This window comes from Hoplias malabaricus, chromosome 11 (genome assembly GCF_029633855.1).
Source record: "Hoplias malabaricus isolate fHopMal1 chromosome 11, fHopMal1.hap1, whole genome shotgun sequence".
Lineage (NCBI taxonomy): Eukaryota > Metazoa > Chordata > Actinopteri > Characiformes > Erythrinidae > Hoplias > Hoplias malabaricus.
In genome coordinates this window covers 33,930,226-33,953,100 of record NC_089810.1, presented here as the reverse complement: position 1 = coordinate 33,953,100, position 22,875 = coordinate 33,930,226, and the positions used below count along the sequence as shown (strand labels likewise).

Genomic DNA, 22,875 nt, shown 5'->3' with positions numbered 1-22,875 from the left:
TTAAATGTGGGCATTTCACACACTGAGTATAATATCAGAATTTTAACATTGTTTTTATTAGCTTCCATCCATTGCAGTCTGACAGAAACATTCAGTTTTAGATGCTGGATGAATTTCCTGTATTTCATGATCTATTACAGATTGAAACTATTCTGCCATTAAAACTTTAGTCTCTGTAATTTCTCTGTAGTCTTTAGTTTCTGTGTTCATGTTCTAGTAAATGTTCTTGTTCTATTACAGCTTCTTAACAGCTCCACGGCATTTCAAACACAAATCATCAGTGGCTCTCTTAGGAGCAGCTTTTGTTGGAGGATAGAATATCTGATAGTGGCAGAAGCTGATAGAAAAGTAAAGATAAACTTTATGTTAAACTTCTTTATTTTTTAAGCTTTTGTGTGACCTTCTGTTCAACAAGTTCTCTGACAAAAACCAATAACAATAACTGATGTCCGTGCTTTTCACAGATGACTCTACACACTCAACCACAGGTTTCTAGTTTCAAAATAGCTGTGCTGGTCTAACAAAGCTGAGTTCTTTTAATAAGCAGATCATGTGACTGACCGTACACTCGCAGATGTTTACAGATGATGAGGATGTTTGTTCCACCGCTGACCAGTGATGATGTCATCTTTTTGTTTTGTAACTTCCTTGATGAGGAGAGGACTACTTGCTCAACAGCGAAGTGAACTCAGGAAGATCCTCTGGTCCCTGCACTCAAGACTTGGCCAATACCATTCAGCAGTATGCACTAGAACTGTAGAACAGGGAGTGTGCTTTTGTGAATATCATCCCTGAGGCCCAGGAAACAGATGGGATTTCACCTAAAATTCTTCTGAAGCAATACAATCAGAGAGAACTGAGACATGGTATACTATTGTCTCAGGTAAAAATCAGTTATTTACAGCATAAAAAAGTAAAAAGCTATTTCACAGAAGGAATAGTTATGTGTTTGTTGTCTGTTTACATTGTTTTATGTTTAATTTGCAATAAGCGTTTTGGCTTAAAATGACATATTTTCTTTTAAATATTTATTTATTTGCTTCACTCACTGTCAAGTAACTAAACTTATATAGGGGGGGGGGGGGTTGTATGCTTAGCTGAACCTATGTGTGCTTTTAGGTCCTTTACACCTTTGTTTAGTACACATGGGAAAACATGGGAATTTCTCTTTTAATTAATCCGAGAACTTACGTTTACGTTTCGACGTAGCTGCTCGAGATGAGGGTAGGTACTTGAGCTTTGCCTGACGTAAACAAGGACTACTGACGTGCAGACTGACCAAATAAATGTTTACAGAGAAGGTTATTGACCAATAACGGTAGCTCTACAGTCAGACCGTCCAATCAGAAGATTTTAGGCTACTTCACCACGCCCCCTTCTCACTCAAGCGAACCAATCGGAGTAGGGGAGGGCGGGACTAGTTTGTGAACGAAACGCTTCTAGAAATTCTGTGTAAGCTCTAGAAAAACAAAATCCTGGACGTTCGTGAAATTCCGCCCGGACTTTTTTTTTTAAGTCTAAAAAAGAGGACATGTCCGGGTAAAAGAGGACGCCTGGAGAAGAAGAAGAATGAAGCATGAAGAAGCTTAGTGGGGGAATAAAACATAATTTCTCTTGCACCATTTATTAGTGATACCACTTTGTGGGTCCTCTGTGGGGTTCAGAACGGAAGGAGAAAATAAGCTTCTCCTCAAGCTTCCTGGAATCTGAACTGAGGTCAGCGCTACCGTAAACTTCAACCCTAAGCTTAAACCCAGAACATCCTGTCGCAGAGGAAGACGCAACACGCTGTAAATACTGATTCTCTTTGTCACTCAGTCGTGTTCCACGTTATTTATGGCCAATTGTTCAACTTCCAGGAATACATAAGTTTTGAAAGGAATGTCGTGGTGCATGCCACTGTAATTATTATAAATACCAAATTTGTTCAGACATTTGTAGACACCCTTATTAAAATGAGTGAAATATGTTACGTGAGCATGGGGGGGGGGTTGCTCATGCGGGCCACGGCGTATTTCTCTTTTTCCACCACAGTATAAACACACTGCCTTTTCCCCTTAATAAAAAAGAGAACCGACACAGACATTAAGGTGTTTAATGACCAGTAGTCCACTCAGAAAACGCTGTGCAAAGCACCAATGGACCTCCAACTTTGTCCTCAGTGAACTAATCATGGTCCACTGTCTTCTAGCTATCAGGATAAAACATTTATCTCAAAAATGGTACATTTACAGGAGAAGGACAATACCTTCTTATCTTTCAATGTAAGTCAATATAAAAAGATTTTACTCCAAGTAAGTTTGAAGCATTTCTACAGATCCAATCATTAGATATTCACATGTGAAGGACTCCTGCTGTGCTCAAATGATGTAGTAAACTAAAAATCCAGATAAAAGGAGATACACGTTTTTCTATGTAAAGCGACAATATGATGAATAACAGAATCATATATTGGCTCATGAAACCAAGATGATGAATAATTCTTGGAAAATCCAAGACTAAAGGGCCATAAATTTTCTGAGTCACAGCAGCCAACTAATGTTCAGCTCAGACTGTCCATCGACATCCTCACTGCAAAGAAACAAGACAGGATTTCCTTTCAGTCATCTCAGGAAAATGTCTGACAAGTTCCTCTCAGGCACTGGAGGCAGCAGCTTGGGCAGAAATGTGCACACATAAGGACACCTAGTGGAAGAAAGGCAAAGTGCTCACAGACTCAGATGTGCTTACTGGAACCAAGGCACATATCTGATAAAGTTGGGGGCTGGTCACTGGATGAATTTTGAATGGGAAATCTCATAAGGTTAAATTTTGGGGGCTGTTTATGGAGTGAGCCCATAGAAGGAATTATACACAATTGCAATTGCAAGGGGAGCCCCGAAAGCAAAATCCAAAATTTTACATTGTGTTCCATTAACTAGTGACTTTAAACATGTTCTTAACATGTAACTATGCTGTAACTATACTTTCAGTTCAGAAGACATTGGACTGAGTTGAATGGACAGAACCCCTGCACTCCAACCAGTCAGCTCTCATGTGATCAGTTTTCTTTTGAGTACAGTAACAAAACCTGTCCTGCCAGTCCCTCCTCCACTCCACCAGGGGGCAGCACATAACGGGTTCCATCACTAGCCCTATGTGGGTCCATTTCTTTGAGTTGGGCATTGCTTTGTGCCACTGTTTCTAGCTTCCACAGCTGATAGCGGAGGCTCTTTCCTTGTTTGGCAAAGATATAAACCTCTTCAATTTTATCCAGTGACAACTTATCCAGAGCAGCACCTTCGGAAAGATGAAACCAGTTTAGGGTGGTGTCAGTGCGGAACTGTTTACAGGTTACACTCCCCTGCACCAGGCCAAGTAACACACCTGCAATAACAACAAACATTAATACATAGAATTCATAGCTTACGTAAATATTACTACATGTGTGTAAAAATGAAAGACAAATTCAAAACTATCAAGGCTGTAGTCTACAGAAATCTCCCACAATACCAATTTCGGTTGATATTTACATGTTATTATTACACCATTATCCTAAATGGATTCATAGTATGAAGGACATATATATGAATGTAAACGAGAGTCAAAAAAATCCCACCTGAAGCTACAGCCCAGTGTGCTTTATGCCCCTGACGTAGACAGGGCTCATGGTTAAAATCCTCATCATATCTGTGTTGAAGACATCAAGGTACATATTACAACATAGAGAGCTGCTGAAGCATTCAAACTGACCACTGAACAAAGATAGGTTCTTCTTTTAAAGACTGGAGAGACCAGGAGGTTCTTGTTCTTTGTGAATCTTGACTTTCTACAAACAAATCTATCTATCGTTACACTTATATAGCGCCTTTCTAGACATCCAAGGACGCTTTACAATTCACACTGTTCAGAACGCTCAATCCAAACACACACTCGTGAGAAGTGCACAGCGTACTCTCGACCAGGAACGAGCGCATCAGGCACTAGGGTTTCACCCAGGACAGAGCGCCAATCCATATCTGGGCACACACACACTCATTCACTCACACACCAGGACAGTTATTAGAGAAGCCAGTTCACCTAACCTCCATGTTTTTGGACTGAGGGAGAAAACCGGAGACCCCAGAGGAAACCCACGCAGACACAGGGAGAACATGGAAACTCCACCCAGATGGGACTTGAACCCAAGATCCCAGTGCTGAGAAGCGAACGTGCTAATCACTAAACCACCGTGCCGCCCAAAAGAAAATTTACAGATTTTCATTCTGTTCTAAAATACCAGTAAGTATCTATAAAAGCTTATTCCAACACGATTGTAGTCAATAGCACCTTAGAAAGTGATATACCTTCAGAAGCCTGTAATAACAGCTGAAGAACTGGGCTTTTATAAATATTTCTGTAGGCTTTTTGTTGTTGTTGTTGTTGTTGTTATGAAAGAAATATTAGGCCTCTAAAAGCTTCATGAATAATGAGTTTCAGTAAAGTTTGTGTGTGTGTGTGTGTGTGTGTGTGTGTGTGTGTTATTGGCCCTCTGAGGAAGAGGATACGGTATTAAGATGGGCTGCCCGTCCAGGAGATGTTTCAGGATAAGAGCAGTATTGTCTCCCATCATTCCTCCAGAGAGCTTCTGAACTCTGCAACCACACACTTCCTCTGCGAGAAGGGCCATATCTGTCGCTAACACACAGGACAAATCAAAATCTTAAAGTTTACAACAACACATCCTTTCAGACCCAAACCTGTGTACAATACTTGAGTTTGATTTTCTCTAAAAGATTAAAGCTTGGAGGTTTTGGTGCTCCACCAGGGCTTGAATAGTTATTGTTCTTATTTTCTATGTAGTTTTGAAATAATTTGTGTTTATGCAAGAAAATTACCTTATATCTAACATGTTTTGAGAAAAGAAACACTTGTACTTAATTGGTGTTTGTTTAGAAATTATATAAAGGGTGGTCTCCAGCCTTTGCAGAGTACTGTATTATGGCTCAGTTGATGGTTTTCATTTCATTAGTCATGTGTGGCATGTATATCTGGCCAATGGAATTTAAGACAGAGACAAGAGTATTATTGTTCCATTGGTTTGTGATCAAACAAACATTATCATTATCAGCTGCTATCATCAGTGTAGATGCAGATGTAGTAAAATTGTGTGCATTTAACTAATTTTCTTAAACAGATTGACTGTCTGTGAGGAGTGTGGTGTGTTCTCCCTGTGTCTGCGTGGGTTTCCTCCAGGTGACTGTCTGTGAGGAGTGTGGTGTGTTCTCCCTGTGTCTGCGTGGGTTTCCTCCGGGTGACTATCTGTGAGGAGTGTGGTGTGTTCTCCCTGTGTCTGCGTGGGTTTCCTCCGGGTGACTGTCTGTGAGGAGTGTGGTGTGTTCTCCCTGTGTCTGCGTGGGTTTCCTCCGGGTGACTGTCTGTGAGGAGTGTGGTGTGTTCTCCCTGTGTCTGCGTGGGTTTCCTCCGGGTGACTGTCTGTGAGGAGTGTGGTGTGTTCTCCCTGTGTCAGCGTGGGTTTCCTCCGGGTGACTGTCTGTGAGGAGTGTGGTGTGTTCTCCCTGTGTCTGCGTGGGTTTCCTCCGGGTGACTGTGAGGAGTGTGGTGTGTTCTCCCTGTGTCTGCGTGGGTTTCCTCCGGGTGACTGTCTGTGAGGAGTGTGGTGTGTTCTCCCTGTGTCTGCATGGGTTTCCTCTGGGTGACTGTCTGTGAGGAGAGTGGTGTGTTCTCCCTGTGTCTGTGTGGGTTTCTTCTGGGTGACTGTCTGTGAGGAGTTTGGTGTGTTCTCCCTTTGTCTGCGTGGGTTTCCTCCCACAGTCCAAAAACACACGTTGGTAGGTGGATTGTGTGCATTTAACTAATTTTCTTAAACAGATTGACTTACAATTCTTATTTATTTATTTAAATTATTATAAGAATTTTGTCACAAAGTCCTCTCATTAGCTAAGCCCACCCCCCAATCACACACAAAGCCTCAAACCTCAGAGAGTGAAGGGAAGCACATTCTTCCTCTGAGACATGCAAAGCCAACTTGCTTGCTGCTAACACTGTGTTTGTGGTAAGGACAGAAGGAGCTCCTTACTACCCACCCAGAGAGAACAAGCACCAGGGTGATCTTCGTGTGTTTGAATACTGCCTTCAAGTTCTACTGTGTGTACATTTTTAAATTCCCCATTGCACTGATGACAAACTTACCTGAAAACATCTCTCCCTGAGCTGTAAAACCTTTTTCCAGTGCTTCCTGGCTGATTTTATCCACAGAAATGGACTTGGAAGGCTTCAGTAAATGGTTCGCCATCCATAAAGCCACTAAGCCACACCTTAAACCACAAACAAAATAGTACAATTAAATTACAAAGACGCTTCTGTGAAATGGCTCTGAGCATGAGAAGGGGTTGAAGCATTTTAAAACATAAGGCAATGAAATGTTTTCAAACTAAAAACTGACATGAGTGATATCTGATTGGAGGAATCCAGTACTGAACTCTAGAAAACACTAAAATATGAGTAAAAAAATAATAAGAAATTTAGAATTTAACTTACTTGGGTCCATCCTGAATGAGTGAAGGTACGTATTTGTTGCACAGCACCCACTGCAGGCCTTTCCTGAAACTTCAGGGAACATATAAATAACACAATATTAAAGTCCCTTGAAGATCCCATAAAATGTCCCTTTACATTTTTTCTATAAAGTGCAACTTCCATAAAATTAAGAATCAAATTGGTTCACAGGGCGGCACGGTGGCGCAGCAGGTAGAACACACCACACCACACAGCCTGGAGGTTGTGGGTTCGATTCCCGCTTCGGGTGACTGTCTGTGAGGAGTGTGGTGTGTTCTCCCTGTGTCTGTGTGGGTTTCCTCCGGGTGACTGTCTGTGAGGAGTGTGGTGTGTTCTCCCTGTGTCTGCATGGGTTTCCTCCAGGTGACTGTCTGTGAGGAGTGTGGTGTGTTCTCCCTGTGTCTGCGTGGGTTTCCTCCAGGTGACTGTCTGTGAGGAGTGTGGTGTGTTCTCCCTGTGTCTGTGTGCGTTTTCCTCCCACAGTCCAAAAACACACATTGGTAGGAGGATTAGCAACTCAAAAAGTGTCCATAGGTGTGTGTGTGTGTGTGTGCCCTGTGAAGGACTGGCGCCCCCTCCAAGGTGTATTCCTGCCTTGCGCCCAATGATTCCAGGTAGGCTCTGGACCCACCGCGACCCTGAACTGGATAAGCGCTTACAGAGAATGAATGAATGAGTTGGTTTGCAGTCCTTAAATGGACCATTTTATGCTCCATAGGGCAGGTCGCCCACATGGGAATGGCCATGTTTACAATAGGTTTACTACTGAATCTCTGGTACATCAAGGCCAGAAGGTGTCATTATAACGACATGTTTATTACTTGATGATAAATCAGAAAAAAGCTTTAAAGGCAGCTTTAATCTGTTTGGATGTCTTGTTCCTAAAATCACCACAGTGGAAAATTTTGATTCTGTAAATATCTAGAATGGCACATTTCACATAAAATCTCTCTGAGTAATTTTGCTTATATCCTGAGGGATATATTAATAATGCAGACATTTGAACAGGTTTGTATACTCAGGTGTTTTATACCTGCTCTCTTTCTGGGTGAGCAGTAAACAAGGCTCTTCAAAGTCCCCCTCCACAGGGGTCTTCCCCTCAGCAATAGCCTGGTAGAGCTTCTTCTTGCTGTCCACTGAAGGATTCAGAGACTGGTCTGGTGGTAGTGGTGGTGGGGGAGGCGGAGGAGGGGGGAGTGGGAGATCCATTGGCATAACCCCTGTTTGGCCTCTCAGACTACTGAGAGAGAAAAGTGCAGAGCAATGAATGCAAAAGTTAAAACTTAGGAACAATAAACCATATTTTCTAACGTCTCTTCCTCATTAAACAGCCATTGCACTGACACCTAGTGGCCTGGATATGTCAAGGATTCTGTACTAAATTTAAGCATGGATGCTCCTATGTGGGGCCCTACTTGGCTTATTCATTTATGTGTGTAACTTAAGTGCTTCAGTCTGGACTGTTTTTTTTGAAAGGGGCACTAGGCAGGGGAGCCAAAAATAACATGCATCTCTCAGCCTTAAAGAAACACTAGATAAGATTTAATATTTTTGCTTCTAGGCTCCACTACACTTTCAGAGTGTAATTCATTTTTACAGCATTGTCCTTAAATCAAAGAGGTTGGGGAGCGAGGGGTTTGTGGATTTCTTGCACCTTCCAGAATTTACATAGTGCAGTTTCTGCAGTGCTGTGCCCATAGTAGTAATGACAGAGGCTCTGTTCTCCCAGCTAGAGATCAATGGAGCAACACAATGACTTTGAAGCTTTTTACAGTAAAAATACTACCTAGCGTTGCTTTAAAGGCACATTGGTTAAAACAGTCTGTAAATAGTTAAAGACTGAGAGAGTGGAAAATGTAACGATGCTTATTATATTTATTAGAAATATAAAGTGTAGTGTACGAGCCTTTTAACATATAGCCTAATGGCCTGGATTCTAAACACAACAATATATAAATATATGCACACAAAAAATAAATCTCAAACTGTACCAACCTCCATCAGAGCCCATCTAATTCCATAAATGGCCAGAAATATGCCTCAGATTACAGACACCTCGTCTATGTAAGGAAATTAACTGGTTATCGGCACATGCACATGCATTCACTTTAGAATGTTGTATTACCTTTACAAGACATTACTCTGCTTCGGAAAACATAAAGTTATACCAACATTCTTCTCTTACAACAGTGACAAAACGGAAACACCGCAACTACTCACTCTACAGCCACAGCGCCGATACCGACAGAAAGATGTGACCAATCAGATTCGAGAAAAATTCAGCGCCTTCGCCAACATCCAATGAGAATAAAGTCTAGCAAAATAATTTAACAACCAGAGGGTTAAACCGGAGGGCGGCATCCAATCAGAAGGCTGGTTTTCAAGAGGCGGGACATCCTGACAAGGTCTTGGCAGCGTCGTCTCTGTGGAGCTCTTCAGTGGGGAGGTAACAGCCGGGTTTTAACCAGGGTTTTGTCGGTTTTAAACGAGGTAAGCACGTTTTTTCTCTTTTCTCTTCTACCAATACTTACACATGTGTTGAATGTTTCGCTTTAAGGTCACAGAGTTGTTTTAAATTAGTTTAAAATCGAGGTTAGCTCGGTCAGCGGCCTGTTCTGTTCGTTAACGTAGCTACTTACATTTGGGTTGCGTCTCAAATAGCACTTGGAACACTTTGTAGTTCACTACGCCGACATACACAAACTAGTGCGGCTGAGTGCACTATTTTTCAGTAGTGTACACTAAAGTGGCTATTTGGACTGGAGCCTTAATTGTGTTGCTTATTTCAGCTTTTTATGAATATTATACAGTCGAATGTTTTGAGATTAATGTTTTTTAACGCTTGTAATACTTTATCTAATGTTTAATTAAAACAGTTGAGTTTGCACCTTTTTTAGTCCTTTATGTAAAACCACATTCTTGCATGGCTAATGCTAGTTAGCAACATTGTTCAGAAATCAGCGTGCTCCCTGAAACACTGAGTTTTCGTTCGTTCTCTTGGCGGTGAATAAGATAACTAATAAAAATTGTTTTTATTTTGCTTGTTTATGTTTTCCCAGAAATATGGCTACCCCGGAGGTCCGAATGAATCACACCATTTACATTAACAATTTGAATGAGAAGATTAAAAAAGATGGTATGTATACTATGTTATCGTCATCTTTTCCGCTTGTCCTGAATTAGTCCTGAAATAGCACAATGGCTTTGTGAGAGGTTTGTGAATAGCTGATATATAGTACTTTTTAGATGCTGATAATAAGTGACTCCTGTTGTCATTTTTAAATTTAAGCTCAGCCATATATTTAGATTCATCTGCTGATACTAATTCTGACGTTTAAGGTTTCAGTACCAGTATTAATATAGTATATTTATTTTTGTACCCTCTCTAATGTCTCTTTTTTTCTGATACAATATTTGTCTTAAACAGAACTGAAGAAATCTCTGTATGCCATCTTCTCCCAGTTTGGGCAAATTCTAGACATCCTCGTATCCCGCACTCTCAAACTGAGGGGCCAGGCCTTTGTGATCTTCAAAGAGGTCAACAGTGCCTCTAACGCTCTCAGATCTATGCAGGGTTTTCCATTTTATGATAAACCCATGGTATGTCTCTGTCTATAGCTAATGCAAACATGTCCTGTTTCTTCTATGTCCAGTTACGTGAGTTTGGCTGTTGCTGCTTTTGTGTAAGCTCTGACTAATCATTTTATATCATCTTTCAGCGCATTCAGTATGCGAAGACAGACTCTGACATTATTGCAAAGATGAAGGGTACGTATGTAGAGCGGGATCGGAAGAAGGAGAAGAAGAAGACAAAAGGTGCTGATGCAGCTGCATCAAAGAAACCTGTGCCAGCCGCAGCCCCGGGCATGGCTGGAGTTCCCGCTGCTATACCAGTGAGTTCACAATGATAACCGAGGTGTTTTTATTTATTTATTTAAGTGCAGCCTGCATAAGATGAGAATAAATTAGCTTGAAATTCTTGATTTTTAACTATTTGGCTATTTGGCTCCTCTGTGGCAAGAGTCATGTTTTACATAGGTTTGTACAGCATCTGATATTTCCAGTCCACTAGGTGTCAGTATAATTGCTGTTTCATAATAAAAAGAAGACTCGCTGGAGAAAGGCCTGAACCTTTTATACTCTAATCCTTTTAAACGTGTCTTTCAAAGGTTTGTAAATTAGTTAGTCACATTGTCTTCTCCAGTATTGTGTCTTGATTTCTCTTCAAGTTCCCTCTGTCTCTTTTTAAAGGGAATGCCTCCCATGAGTCAGGCTCCACGTATGATGCCAATGCCAGGCCAGCCTCCTTACATGCCTCCTCCAGGTATGATGCCACCGCCTGGTATGGCCCCAGGACAGATGCCCCCCGGTGCCATGCCTCCTGGCCAGATGATGCCAGGGCAAATACCAGGACAGATGCAGCAGGTATAAAATAACTATAAATAGTATATAACCTAAAATAACTATAAATAAAAAAAACATAAATGATCAATAGCTGCATACAGCATGGTTCAGTTAGTAGAAATCCAGTTTGAGTTGCAGAGGCTACTGGCCTTTTCATAACCACTTTTTTACAACCAGGTCTCAGAAAACCCACCAAACCACATCCTGTTCCTCACCAACCTTCCAGAAGAGACGAACGAGCTTATGCTGTCCATGCTTTTCAACCAGTAAGCAACTTCCCTTGCTTAATTTATTTTTATTATTATTATTTACGCTTTTTTTTTCTCTTTTCCCCCATTGTACTCCACAAAAGGCTAAATTTAAAACGTATAGCGAGGTTGCATTTGTAATAGTTTCTGGACCCTATTTAAGAAAATGATCTTCCACTGGAAAAGCATTAAGTGATCCTAGATATTTTCACTTATCCCCAGCAGAGTGAAGAATACTTTAACGGATCAGTGAGAGATAATACTTTATTAACCCCCGAAGGGAATGTGTTCTAGCAGCTTACATAAACAAACGCAAGCAAAACTGCCCACTGTGTTCAGTTTCATACGCTGGAACTAAGGCTTTGGAAGATTTAAATCTCTTAAATTTGACTTTGTTGCAAATGAAGAAATAAACAGTGTAAATAGAATTAGACCAGGTCGTGTACCAAAGCTTTTTCCTGGTAAGCACTGTGAACTTTATGAAGCTTATTTGGATCAGGAGCAGAAAAACCAGCCAAGAGCATTATGTAGTTGATTTATAGTCTTTAAAATTCTCAGCATTTTTAGGGATAGCATTGGGTTTATTTTCGATATGTTACTTGTGTTGTAAAAGGCAGTCTTTTGTAATATTACAGATATTGGGCTCAGATGATAAACTAACATTGTTATCCATTGTCACCTCAAAGTCTAGTCATTGTAGCTTAATGGCACTGAAGTACCTTCAATGAAAAGGATAGCATTTCCAACTTTTATAGTTAGTCTTATAGCATTCTCAGTTTCTTTTTAACAATCAAATCTTTTTAAATCGTTGGACTGTTTTGTCTCTTTTAAAAACAATGTTTTCAATGTTTGGTATACCACTCAAGACAGTAACAGCCCTTGTTACATAATAGTAATAATGCAAACTCCTCTTCTCCATTCCTCAGGTTCCCAGGATTCAAAGAAGTGCGACTCGTCCCTGGGCGTCATGACATTGCCTTTGTGGAGTTTGATAACGAAGTGCAGGCAGGTGCTGCTAGAGAAGCTCTGCAGGGCTTCAAGATCACGCAGACCAACGCCATGAAGATCTCATTTGCTAAGAAATAACCACCCCAGTCCAACGTATAACTCCTCAAAAACATGCACATACAACCTAGGCAGGTTCACACACTTCTACTGGGTAGTTGTATTCAAGGTTGAGATATCAGTCTAGTCGTCTTCGTTTGTCATGTCCGTATTGAGTTACTATAAACATACGTTCTGATAATTTGGATGAAAGGTAAGGACTCTTTTATACAACTAGCACACTCAATGTTTTATTATGAAGATCCCTCAAGAAATCTCTCTTGAATGGATTTGTAAGTACATTTATTTTGTTTTATATATTTTTTTTATATACCTTTTTGTTTTTGACTTCTGCTCAAAAGCATTGCACCCAGAGTCTGGATCCCCAGACATTGTACCTGGAGCTTTTGTTTTAATTAAAATATTTTCTTTTAAAACATGTTTGTTTGTCAGTATTTACACAATACTATGTTTATCAAGGTTTTTTATTTGTGGAATGGAGATTGTGACACACACTGCAGTTAAACATTCCCAAGATGTTTTGTTTCATTGTGAACTTCTTAATGGCTCACTGTGGGACATCCTCCTGACTTGCTGCTTTTATAAAAACTCAACTCTTCTAAAATTCACCAAGGAACAATTTTATTATTAATCGTAAACATTTCATACAATATCTATAGTATAGTTCGACCAAACAACATACCATGAGGGGGAAAAAGTGTTTAGTTTGATGCTTAGTGTGGGGGTTCAAATGACCAAACAGACAATTCACTGATAAATTAACTATAGAAACACGTTAGGGAAATATTTAATGGCGTTAAAACTACTTTTAATAAACATATAAAATTCTATTGTGATTTATATAAACAATTTAAACATGTTCGAAGGTTGTTTGATCTGTTTTTGTTAAATCCACGGACACACTTCACCCACTATGTAGCAAAATAGTATCCAAAGCTAAATATTTTATTTAACATTTAAAAACACAGGACGCATAAAGGTTCAGGGGTTGTTTCTGGTGGTCACTAAAATGGTTGTCTGCAAAGATGAATGCATTTCTTCCCCACTTCAGTACAATCTATTAAATGTGTTTTACAAGTTCTAGAGCAATGATTCTTGAAATATGCTGAGGTTTCCTAATCTTATCCTTTTGAGCTTGGTCCGAACTGTTATGGAGGGAGGATCTCCTGTGCGTCAGTAGCACTGAGATCTGACCAGGCCCTAGGCTTTCCCCAAATAAACCTATGGGACATCATCTCCGTTTCTTAAAAAAACATTACTTGTCGTGGTACGTGCATTGCTCTGAAATGACACCGTATTTGATACATTCTGTTTCACGTTGACCATATTGCTTTCATCCGTCTGTTTGTAGCATGGCATCCATTTGTTGCAACATGAACTCAAATGAATTTACTGAAACAGATCTTTGAGGTAGTGGTTTGAAGGACAGGAAAAACCCATAAAGTCAAGAAATCCCTTTCGTCCGTGTGTCCCACCGTATGCCTTTTGCAGTTCAGCTCAAGGCTGCTGTTTTTGTCTGTGGCTGAAATATTAACAGCTTTCAAACACAAATGTAATATTGTTTTGATTCCCAATGTTGTCCTTATGTGGGCTTTTGGAAAAATGTGATATGCCTTGGTCATGCTCTGTCTGGACAAACTTCTGTCTACGTTCAGTCTTTAACCTTTACGCTTATTGAGTTTGTCCAGTTTCTAAAACATTCATTTATTTTCTGTACGTTTCATGGTCAGGCTCGCGATGCATCCGGATCCTACCTGGAATCACTGGGTGCAAAACACACTCTGGGTGGGGTGTCAGTCACTCACACAATTGCAGCTCATTCACCAAGTCACTCGCACTAAGGACAATTTCACACAGTCACGCCACCTACCAACGTGTGTGTTTGGTCTTTCTCAAAAGAAACCCACCCAGACAAGGTGAAAACACCACACCTGCTTGATGTCACTGTCAAACAGTGAACCATATACTATATAAAATCTATCTTGTTTTCATAGCTAACGCATGTTTGACACACATGAAAACATTAGTAATTCCTAATACATTAAGAATATCGTCTTGTACCAGAGGAATTTACCCACACACATAAATACACAAAGATGTTAAAGTAACATTTGGTATTAGGTATTTTTTTACCTTAAAACTACAGCTTTGTGAAAACCATTGTGATGCTCCACTGATCTGTAATAAAAATGATTAGAGCCTCTGTCGTTACTCTGGGCGTAGCACTGCAGAAACTGCACTATGTTACCTTTGGAGCAGGGTAAGACAACACCTTCCATCCCCCTTGATTTCACGATAGTGCTGTATGTGAATGTGAATCACACCCTGCAACTGTGGTGGTTTGGGGCAACAAAACTAAATCCTACTTATCGTTATTTTAAGGGAACCGTGTTTAGTGTGTTACGTATGATGAACACAATCACACAAAGTACATAAACATTTCCTTACATTTATGATTTTTTTTTTATTATTTAAATTAAAACATGTCACTAGCATGTGCTGAGTCCTGTATTTTAGTGTAGTTTCATTCAGTTTTCAGTTTCTGTGTCCCACCAGGCTTTTCATACCAAAGATGTCACTGCCCCCCTCACAGACAGTGACCCAACACAGGATTGAACCCCCAACCCCAGGAGAGATGTGACCTGCAGCATGTTTTTTTAAATATTTTTTTTTTGGATTTGACCTGGTCCATTGATTTACTCCATTAGTCTGAGCTCTGCGTCACTCACTGTAATCTCCAGCGTGGCCAGTTCATATAGAAAAGCCATGTTCACATCAGTTTGTGGTCACAGCAGCGAGGGCCAGGCCTCGTTAACTGAGGGTGCACTTGTCCTACTCTGCTTATGAAATGGAGGCCAGCGTGCTTTGAATGGGTGTGTTTTTATGGTTCTCGTCTTTCAAATAAAGTAGGATTTTTTAAAAGAACTTTCAAAATGGACTCGGTTTCTTCTCGTCAACACTGATGTATTTTTTTATGATTTTTACTGACTTAAGCCAGTTGCAGGGGAATCACTGAACCCAATTTACCAACTGTTGCAATGCACCACTAAAACTTTAACAGCTGTTAAAGTTCAATTGTATACATATTTGCTGAGGCAAACTACAGGACACGCCACGAAAATTCACCACATGAACTACATTTCCCACAATGCCATAGCGGCCCTAAATTTCGACCGTTAAAGGTTTTAGCCAGGGCCTGTTAATTTCAGGTAATTATTTATTATATTCCTAATATATTTAGGAAATATTCACTATAACGTTAATAATCTGCCGTTATTTGCTACCACAGAATGTTAGTAGGTTCTTTTAATATGAATTGTTCAATTCTAGGCAATGTCATTAAATTGGAAGCTTTTTAGTAATGTAGAGTAACGCCTCATTTAGTATTAAGTCATTAAAAATGATTAGTTCTCAGAAAAGCAAGTTTTTGCATTAGTGTTCTTGTTTTTCTGGTGTGTAGGTGCTTGTGGTGGCATTTGGTGTTTTCATGTATGGCACAAATCTCTCAGATCCAGAGAGGATCCAAGGGCAGCTTTAGGTAAGATACTGTGCCGCGTAGTCCATAGTCTTTATACACGTACCTGATATCGGTATAGAGGGTTTCATCGTCTATTAATCAATAAACAGTTAGTTAGTTAGTGTTTATTTCGGTTTTCAAAACGAATACAGTATAATTACCTAAAAAGAAGACAACAATAATGGTAAAAATAATAATGGTATATGTAACATTTTTTAAAACTTGGGAAGTGAGCTACACATTTTTAGTTCCTTATCAAAACTACTCCACAAATTAACCCCCTTAATGGATATACATCTATTTTTTATATTTGTCCTTGTCTCTTGTTTTTGTAAACATACCTGTTCATATTTGCCCTCTTTAATTTCAAACAACTTCTGAACACATTTGGGAAGTAAATTGTATTGTGCTTTGTACATTATTTGTGCAATATTAAAATTAACTACATTTTAAAGCTTATAAATTAATAAATAGTTTGTTGTTAGGCTTTGTTTGTAAACTTGTAGGCTTTATTTGTTGTGACGGCAGTGTGCAAATTGTGTAGTCGCCCCAGTCTGAGTTGTTTGTACAGTGATCCCATGTGAACCGGCCAAAAATATTACAGACATCCTGTGATGAAAATGACATTACCCCCGGGCTTCAAAGGCGCCCCAGCCTTTTAGATTCTAACGGGTGAGGGGAGGTTTGTGCATAAAACCAAAAAATGATTTGCAGATTTTATTCCTCGGGCTGTCGTTTCATGATCCTATTTATTTTCTCCCTTTGTCCAGTTGAGTATTTTTTTTTCTTCTGTTCATTTCAGCTGCAGAAACTAACATTGAGGTTTATGTAAATGCCCCAGGTCAACAGATCTGCCCTGTATTTCCCAGGGTGTCTTTGTAATGCTTGTGAGTTCTGAGGCAGATGGAAGCAGTTAAGCAATGGGTTCTGCAAGTTTATGTGTACGGCCTGTTTTTCAGCAGCTTCGGAAATGAGTGTTTGCAGTTGCTCCCTCTTTTTCTTTGTAATAACGGAGTACAGAGTGATTCCCATTCAGGGGAAAATGAACACGCCCTGCACCGGGAGGCTCAGGTAATTTGGCTTTCAATTAAATCTAATTCAGTCATAAATGGGTTGGAATTGTTAAAGACTCGCTGCCTTATATTGCATTAAACCGTGACCTGTGTCACTCTCATTGCGACAGCATAACAGTGCATACAGAATGTACATTCTTCTGCACTTTCTCCAGGCCTGCCCACACCCTTCAGTTTTTGCCTTGAGAAAGTGGTGACCTTAACTGCTGGGCCACCACGAGATATGTATGTGTCTGTTCCACGCTGTTGGCGAAAAGCCTGGCGCTCCCTTTTTTTCACCAACACTGCATTCTTTTATTCACTGAATTCAAGCTTTTATCTCCTGCCCTTCATGCGTGGGATTGTTCAGAGGTGGGTACTAAGTAGTCTCATGTACTTGAGTGAATTCGTTTTGTACTTTCATGAGTATTTTTAAATAGTGCTCTTATACTGCAGTATATTTGTGAGGAAAGTGCTCCTTTTTCCCTTTTGTTATTTTTTCGTGCTTTACATTAGTTCCCCATAAAGGTTTATAATAAATTACACTGTACTTCAAGTACATACAACATATAAAATAAAAACATAAAATAGTAAAATATCAATGGATTTGTATTTGAGTAAAATGTTTTGATTTTAACTTGTACTCAGCTATTTTTAGTGAGGCTTTTTTTTTTGCATTCAATAAAAATTAGTGACATTGGTCACACATTGGATCACCAATGACTTTTGGGATGTAAATTTCATGCAGGACTTCATCAAAAGGAGAACTTTAAACCTAAGCCTATGCTGCGGTCGAGCTCGGCTGCATTTCTCGGCCGCTACGTCACAAAAGTTTTTGCACATGTACGAAAAAATAAAAATAAACAAGACAAGGCGAAAAACAGACCTTCAGAGTTTGTTTACATTGTAAAGTGTAAAATAACCAATTAAGTAAACTATTTGTCTTTTTGTCTATTTTATCATATTTTGGCATAGGGCGGCACGGTGGTGCAGCAGGTAGTGTCGCAGTCACACAGCTCCAGGAGCCTGTAGGTTGTGGGTTCGATTCCCGCTCCGGGTGACTGTCTGTGAGGAGTTGGTGTGTTCTCCCCGTGTCCGCGTGGGTTTCCTCCGGGTGCTCCGGTTTCCTCTCACAGTCCAAAAGCACATGAAGGTAGGTGGATTTGCGACTCAAAAAGTGTGTGTCTGTGTTGCCCTGTGAAGGACTGGCGCCCTCTCCAGGATGTATTCCCGCCTTGCGCCCAATGATTCCAGGTAGGCTCTGGGCCCACCGCGACCCTGAACTGGATAAGCGGTTACAGATAATGAATGAATGAATGAATATTTTGGCATATTACAGTACCAACGAGAGCATATATTTAGTAGTTTGTTATTTTTAATCCCAGTTGAAATGTAAAGGTTTAAAAATGAAGATTGAGTGTTTATAGGTTGAAGTATGAGTTTCAATGTTTTTTAAAATAGTATTGTCTTGCAAAATAATATTAATAAGCAAATAAAACTTATTTTAACATATGTTAGTGCTTCAAAGCAGATAAGAATTTTCTGGTGACGTCACGACTCAGCCTCCTTAGACCGTTCCATTTGTGTGATCGGGTTCCTAAGTAGGAGTTATCAGATTCCTACCTCGGCTGCAGCCTAGGCTTTGGAACGCAGCTACAGTTGGAACAAGCTCCAGGTCCTCTGCTCACATGTGTCAGTCCAATTCAATTCTGTCTGGAAAGTTTGAGAAGATCAGGTGATGTGTGGGTAGCTATTTCATTTAATTTACATTTAATAATTCAGTACCCAGCATGAGTTTTTGCCAACATTGGCATTTCCTGTAGTGCTAACCAATCCTGACTTTTAGCACAGCTACTGAACTGTAGGTGTATAATTACAGCCAAGCCAGCACTGGTAGAGTCCTTTTTCTGCCAGACATACGGTTAGAGCTACGCTGAGATTTTGGATTTCCTAGCAGTGATGAAATCAAACTTCAAACTTCAAGATCCCTCACCAGTAGGGGTTTTCCTAGTCTTTCTCCCTGTAGAAACTACTGCTGCACCACTGTAGTGAGTAAACACATTAACGATAAGTATGCAACAATTTTTAGCTGCATTTTTCTTTTTTTCTGGTTTCTATTTAACGATCTCTATTTTTTAAAAGGCTCAACAACGTCTCAGTATTGCCTTCTAAAATGTATACACTGTGCTATTCCAGTTGTATCTGCCAGGTGGCGCCAGTTCCTCATTCACAGTGCACATGGACAGTTTCTCGAGGTGTCACTTTCCAGATCTGCCTTATGAGACTGGACAGATGACTGCCCCATTTCTCACACTGTCACCCCACCAGAGGATCACCTCTCACTCTGGTGGTCTGCATACAGAATGATTGAAATTCTGCCCAAGGCCTGGGTCACTGTGTGCTAATCCCATAATAACGCTGAAGAGACTTTTCGTTCCATGGTTCCTCTGCTTTGGGGAAACACCCAGTTGCCATGAGAGAGGAGAGTGGGGGCTTCAAATAAAACGGTTCCTTTCAACTGTGAACATAAAGAAGCTGCTTTGCACTGATGGAGTACAATGACAGTAAAATGGGCACAGATTACATGTCAAATTGTGTTTCTTTCCGTAATCAAAAGCATGTCATTCCTCTTTCAGTTGCCCTCAACTAAAATCTGAACATATGCAAGTGAGCTTACAAACATTGCCTGGCACTCGGCCATCCTTTGCATGTTTAACCAGGCATGTCCACTGGAAAAAAACAACGGGGGTCCCCCACAGTCCCTGCAAGGGGCCCAAGCGCTGGACGGCCCAGCTTGAACTTCATTGCTTTGTCTTCGCCGAGCCATCTAATGACGAAAGAATTCCACTCTGATTTTCCTTTTCTGCTTCTTCTCTGATCTCTGATCTCAGCCCCTCCCAGATTAAGGAAGGCTTGGGTGGGGGGATGCTGCAGTGACCCCTTTGAGAATTTGACCACCCATACAATAGACTACAGGACAAGCCCGAGACCTATTGAACATGACGTGTAGCAGAAAATTGGTTTGAAGTCCTGCTTGCTTTTTCGGAAGAGAAAGGACAAGGGGAGGGGGCCTCGAGGAGAACTAAAGCCTAAAGCCGTTGAATCGATGACTCCATGAGATTTGAAAGTTTCATAAAACAACTCGTGTAAAGGTTTCTGTAACAGCAGTACGATGTCTTCATATATCCAACATTCACTGTATGTCCAGATGTTTGTAGACACCTATGATGGGTTAGTTTAGTGACACACAGCCACTGTTCAGTCATTTTAATGCTGACCTGTGTGGTTTATGGTTAATGGGCTCTGGAGTGGTGCAGAGGGAATGATGCAGGCTTTTGTCTTTTTCTCTTGTGCCCTCTGGGGTCGACCAGACAAGGACGGGCTCCCCCTTATGAGTCTTGGTTCTTTCCAAGTTTTTTTCCTCGTGCTCTGAGGGAGTCAATGGATTTTTACGGAACCCAAAGTGGTTTTTCTATGGCATTGCAGAAAGAACCCTTTGTAGCACCTTTATTTGTAAATATATGTGATACCACGTCTGCCACAGAACCAGTCAGAGTCAGAGATACGTTTACGTCACTCAACTCATTGAGCATTCAGCCTCTAAAGCCCTGTTGGTTTGGATGAGTTTATTTGGGGACAGTTGTTGTGAAACACTTTACATATCTCCTGACTTGTGAACATATCCAAACTGCAGTAGAATAAACACAGGAGAAGTGAGTTTCACAAAACTTAAACAAACTGCAGCCTCCATAAATTCACTTAGAATCTTTCCCAGAAGACACCTGGGCTCTTGCGCGGTATAGTGACAGAGGGACAGTACTGGCTGCCTCAACATCTCATCTGCTGCAGGGGCGTCCAAATTCCTCTGGCCTTTGTATATGCGTAAATGCTTTGGTCTTTAAGATGAACACACTTTTAAATACTTAAAACATATGGACAGAGGAATTAAAGGAACACTAGGTTTTTATTTATTTATTTATTTAGTTAGTTAGTTAGTTATTGTCCTGGGGCGCCCCCTAGTGTAATTAATTAATTATTAATTAGTGCAATTTCTTCAGTGCTGAGCCCAGAGTATCATCGACAGAGGCTCTGTTCTCTCTATTACAGTTGAGTGGAGCATCACAATTATTTTGAAGCTGTAATTGTAAGGTAAAAATATTACACAGTGTTCCTTTAAGGTGCACCCACGTTGGACAGGAGCCATGCTCAATGCTGAGTGTTTACTAGAGGGATATAACCCCGCCCCCTGGAGTGCTGGAGAGACACCTAAGCTATCTTTATATACTGTTGATGTCAGAAGAAATGTGGGATGAGCAAGTGAACACACACCTTTGGCCATATGTCGTCTCTCAGGATCCTTTTGGGATCTGAGGATCTGTTGGATACCTCCAGTATCTACTCAAGCTGATGTTAAAGTTCCACATGTCTGTTCTCTGAATTGAATTTAAAGAGGAATTCCACCTCATTGCTAAAATTTCATTGTAAAATAACAGCTGTATTGTTTTTCTTTGGTCTTTCTTTGGGTCCTCTTTGTCCAGTCTGTGACCTGCACATATTTCACCGAACTAGGAGTTAGAACTGTTTATAATGGTAACCGCTTATAAAAGAAAACATGAGGTAAACTAACTGTGTGTGAGATGACTTTCAGTGGCTTTAAACAATGTGGACCCTGGGTTCTTATTGTGCAGTTTCTCTACAGCAGTGCATTCCCCCTCTAAAAAAACCCTGAATGAGTTGTGTACAATACTGAGTAATGCTGACACTCTGAAGTTTCCGTGGAATTGCTCTATTTAGTATATGGAGCTAAATAGAGTTGGATAGTTCCTCCAACAGGGACAAAGAAAAGTGTGAGTTGTTGCAGCACTCTTGGGCACTCCCTCCCACACAAACACACACAGACTCACGAACTATACTTAACGCTGTGTGTGTGTGTGTGTGTGTGTGTGTGAGAGAGAGAGAGAGAGAGAGAGAGAGAGAGAGGAAAACAGGATGAGTGAATGAGAGATCAGGTCAGTAAGGCATCAAGACGGACAGCCAAAGCTTCTTAGCGAGAGTGTGTGTGTGAGAGAGAGAGAGAGAGAGAGAGAGAGAGAGAGAGAGAGAGAGAACAAAGAAAAAAAAGAAAGACAAAAAGGACAAATAGGAAAATAGCCAAGAGAGCGAGAGAAAGAGAGAGACCCAGACCCTCTGTGGGCGCGCTCTGAACTCCCCCCACCCCACCCCACACATCCGCGCGCCTCCCTCTCTCCCCCACCCCTCCACCTGCGCGCTCTCGCCACCGTCACCACGAGCAGTGAGCCACGAGCAGCGCGCGCGATGGCACGGGTTTTATGGTGAAGGAGGAGCAGGATGAGGATGAGGATGATGAAGATCTGGGACGCGGAGGCCGGCAGCGCGCTCCTGGTGCTCGCGCTCGCCGCGTACGCGCAGGTAAGCCGCGGGATTTACGCGCTATTTTCAGCCACGCGACTTTTAGCCGCTTGTCGTCCCTGGGTCCAGTGTGTGCTGCTTGGGGGTGAGAGGCGGGGGTCGTTTCTACAAGAGGTATAACTTTAGATGTGTGTGTTATGTGGGTCTAATTATTTATGAACATGAATCTTCTGTAAGGGACCTGAGCTGAAAGCCTGCAGTAAGCCAAGGCTACTGGAGGAACACTGTTCTCTAGATTCACAATACTCCAGTTTGGACCCCCCACCCGCCTCAATACACACAACCTCAGTGCTCCCCTCTGCTTCCTCATGGTTCCCCCTTCATTTCAGAAGGAAATGTGCAGTGTAACACTCTTCGAGCTCTGCCTTTCAGCCTGAGCTGCATCTACAGCCACCTGTTGGCTCTTTGTTGCACTTGTTGCTGTTGTCTGGGCGTGATGCTGTTTCTGCTGAGGACCTGCTTTCAGACCAAAAGGCTCCAGGGAATGGTGCTCAAAATGAAAAGCCTGTGGGTTACCGGTCACACAGAGGCTCTTTGTGCCATTTCGTTACATCTATCAGTCTGAAGAGGTGCTGTGGAGACGTGTGGTGACCTGAGGGCTATACGTTGGAGACTGGTTGGT

General features: G+C 41.1%; 3 protein-coding genes across 6 annotated transcripts in view; 2 read left to right on the top strand and 1 right to left on the bottom strand.

Moving 5' to 3' along the window:
* Positions 1-2,094: 2,094 nt before the first annotated feature.
* On the bottom strand, positions 2,095-8,888 carry actmap (actin maturation protease). Its single transcript, XM_066684909.1, has 7 exons — positions 8,533-8,888; positions 7,571-7,777; positions 6,520-6,588; positions 6,172-6,296; positions 4,527-4,656; positions 3,599-3,669; positions 2,095-3,366 (listed from the first exon to the last, which is right to left on the bottom strand). The coding sequence occupies exons 2-7, from the start codon at positions 7,750-7,752 to the stop codon at positions 3,041-3,043; spliced, it is 903 nt and encodes a 300-aa protein (XP_066541006.1). The 5' UTR covers positions 7,753-7,777; positions 8,533-8,888; the 3' UTR covers positions 2,095-3,040.
* A 2-nt stretch (positions 8,889-8,890) lies between these two features.
* On the top strand, positions 8,891-12,632 carry snrpa (small nuclear ribonucleoprotein polypeptide A). The gene is made up of 7 exons (XM_066684910.1): positions 8,891-9,027; positions 9,597-9,673; positions 9,965-10,137; positions 10,257-10,430; positions 10,789-10,962; positions 11,119-11,207; positions 12,116-12,632. Exons 2-7 carry the CDS (start codon positions 9,601-9,603, stop codon positions 12,273-12,275), a joined length of 843 nt encoding a protein of 280 aa, XP_066541007.1. The 5' UTR covers positions 8,891-9,027; positions 9,597-9,600; the 3' UTR covers positions 12,276-12,632.
* Positions 12,633-15,012: 2,380 nt separating this feature from the next.
* The window catches only part of LOC136709509 (protein jagged-1b), a 75,517-nt gene continuing 67,654 nt past the window's right edge, over positions 15,013-22,875 (top strand). For 2 of the 4 annotated variants that reach the window (XM_066684799.1, XM_066684798.1), the window contains exon 1: positions 22,122-22,253. In XM_066684799.1, the coding sequence (XP_066540896.1) occupies positions 22,173-22,253 (81 nt within the window). In that variant the 5' untranslated portion in view covers positions 22,122-22,172. Of the gene's footprint in view, positions 15,128-15,417; positions 15,464-15,714; positions 15,793-17,798; positions 17,977-22,121; positions 22,254-22,875 lie in introns of those variants that run through there. The other 2 variants (XM_066684801.1, XM_066684800.1) reach the window with 2 other exon arrangements.

Bases quoted from the DNA above. Each gene is read 5' to 3' on its own strand.
- snrpa (XM_066684910.1), top strand. From the start codon at position 9,601: ATGGCTACCCCGGAGGTCCGAATGAATCACACCATTTACATTAACAAT. The intron at 9,674-9,964 runs GTATGTATACTA...TGTCTTAAACAG, and splicing joins TGAGAAGATTAAAAAAGATG to AACTGAAGAAATCTCTGTAT. The intron at 10,963-11,118 runs GTATAAAATAAC...TTTTACAACCAG, and splicing joins TACCAGGACAGATGCAGCAG to GTCTCAGAAAACCCACCAAA.
- actmap (XM_066684909.1), bottom strand. From the start codon at position 7,752: ATGCCAATGGATCTCCCACTCCCCCCTCCTCCGCCTCCCCCACCACCA. The intron at 6,589-7,570 runs GTATAAAACACC...TGTTCCCTGAAG, and splicing joins CTCACCCAGAAAGAGAGCAG to TTTCAGGAAAGGCCTGCAGT. The intron at 4,657-6,171 runs GTAAGTTTGTCA...CCTGTGTGTTAG, and splicing joins TCAGGGAGAGATGTTTTCAG to CGACAGATATGGCCCTTCTC.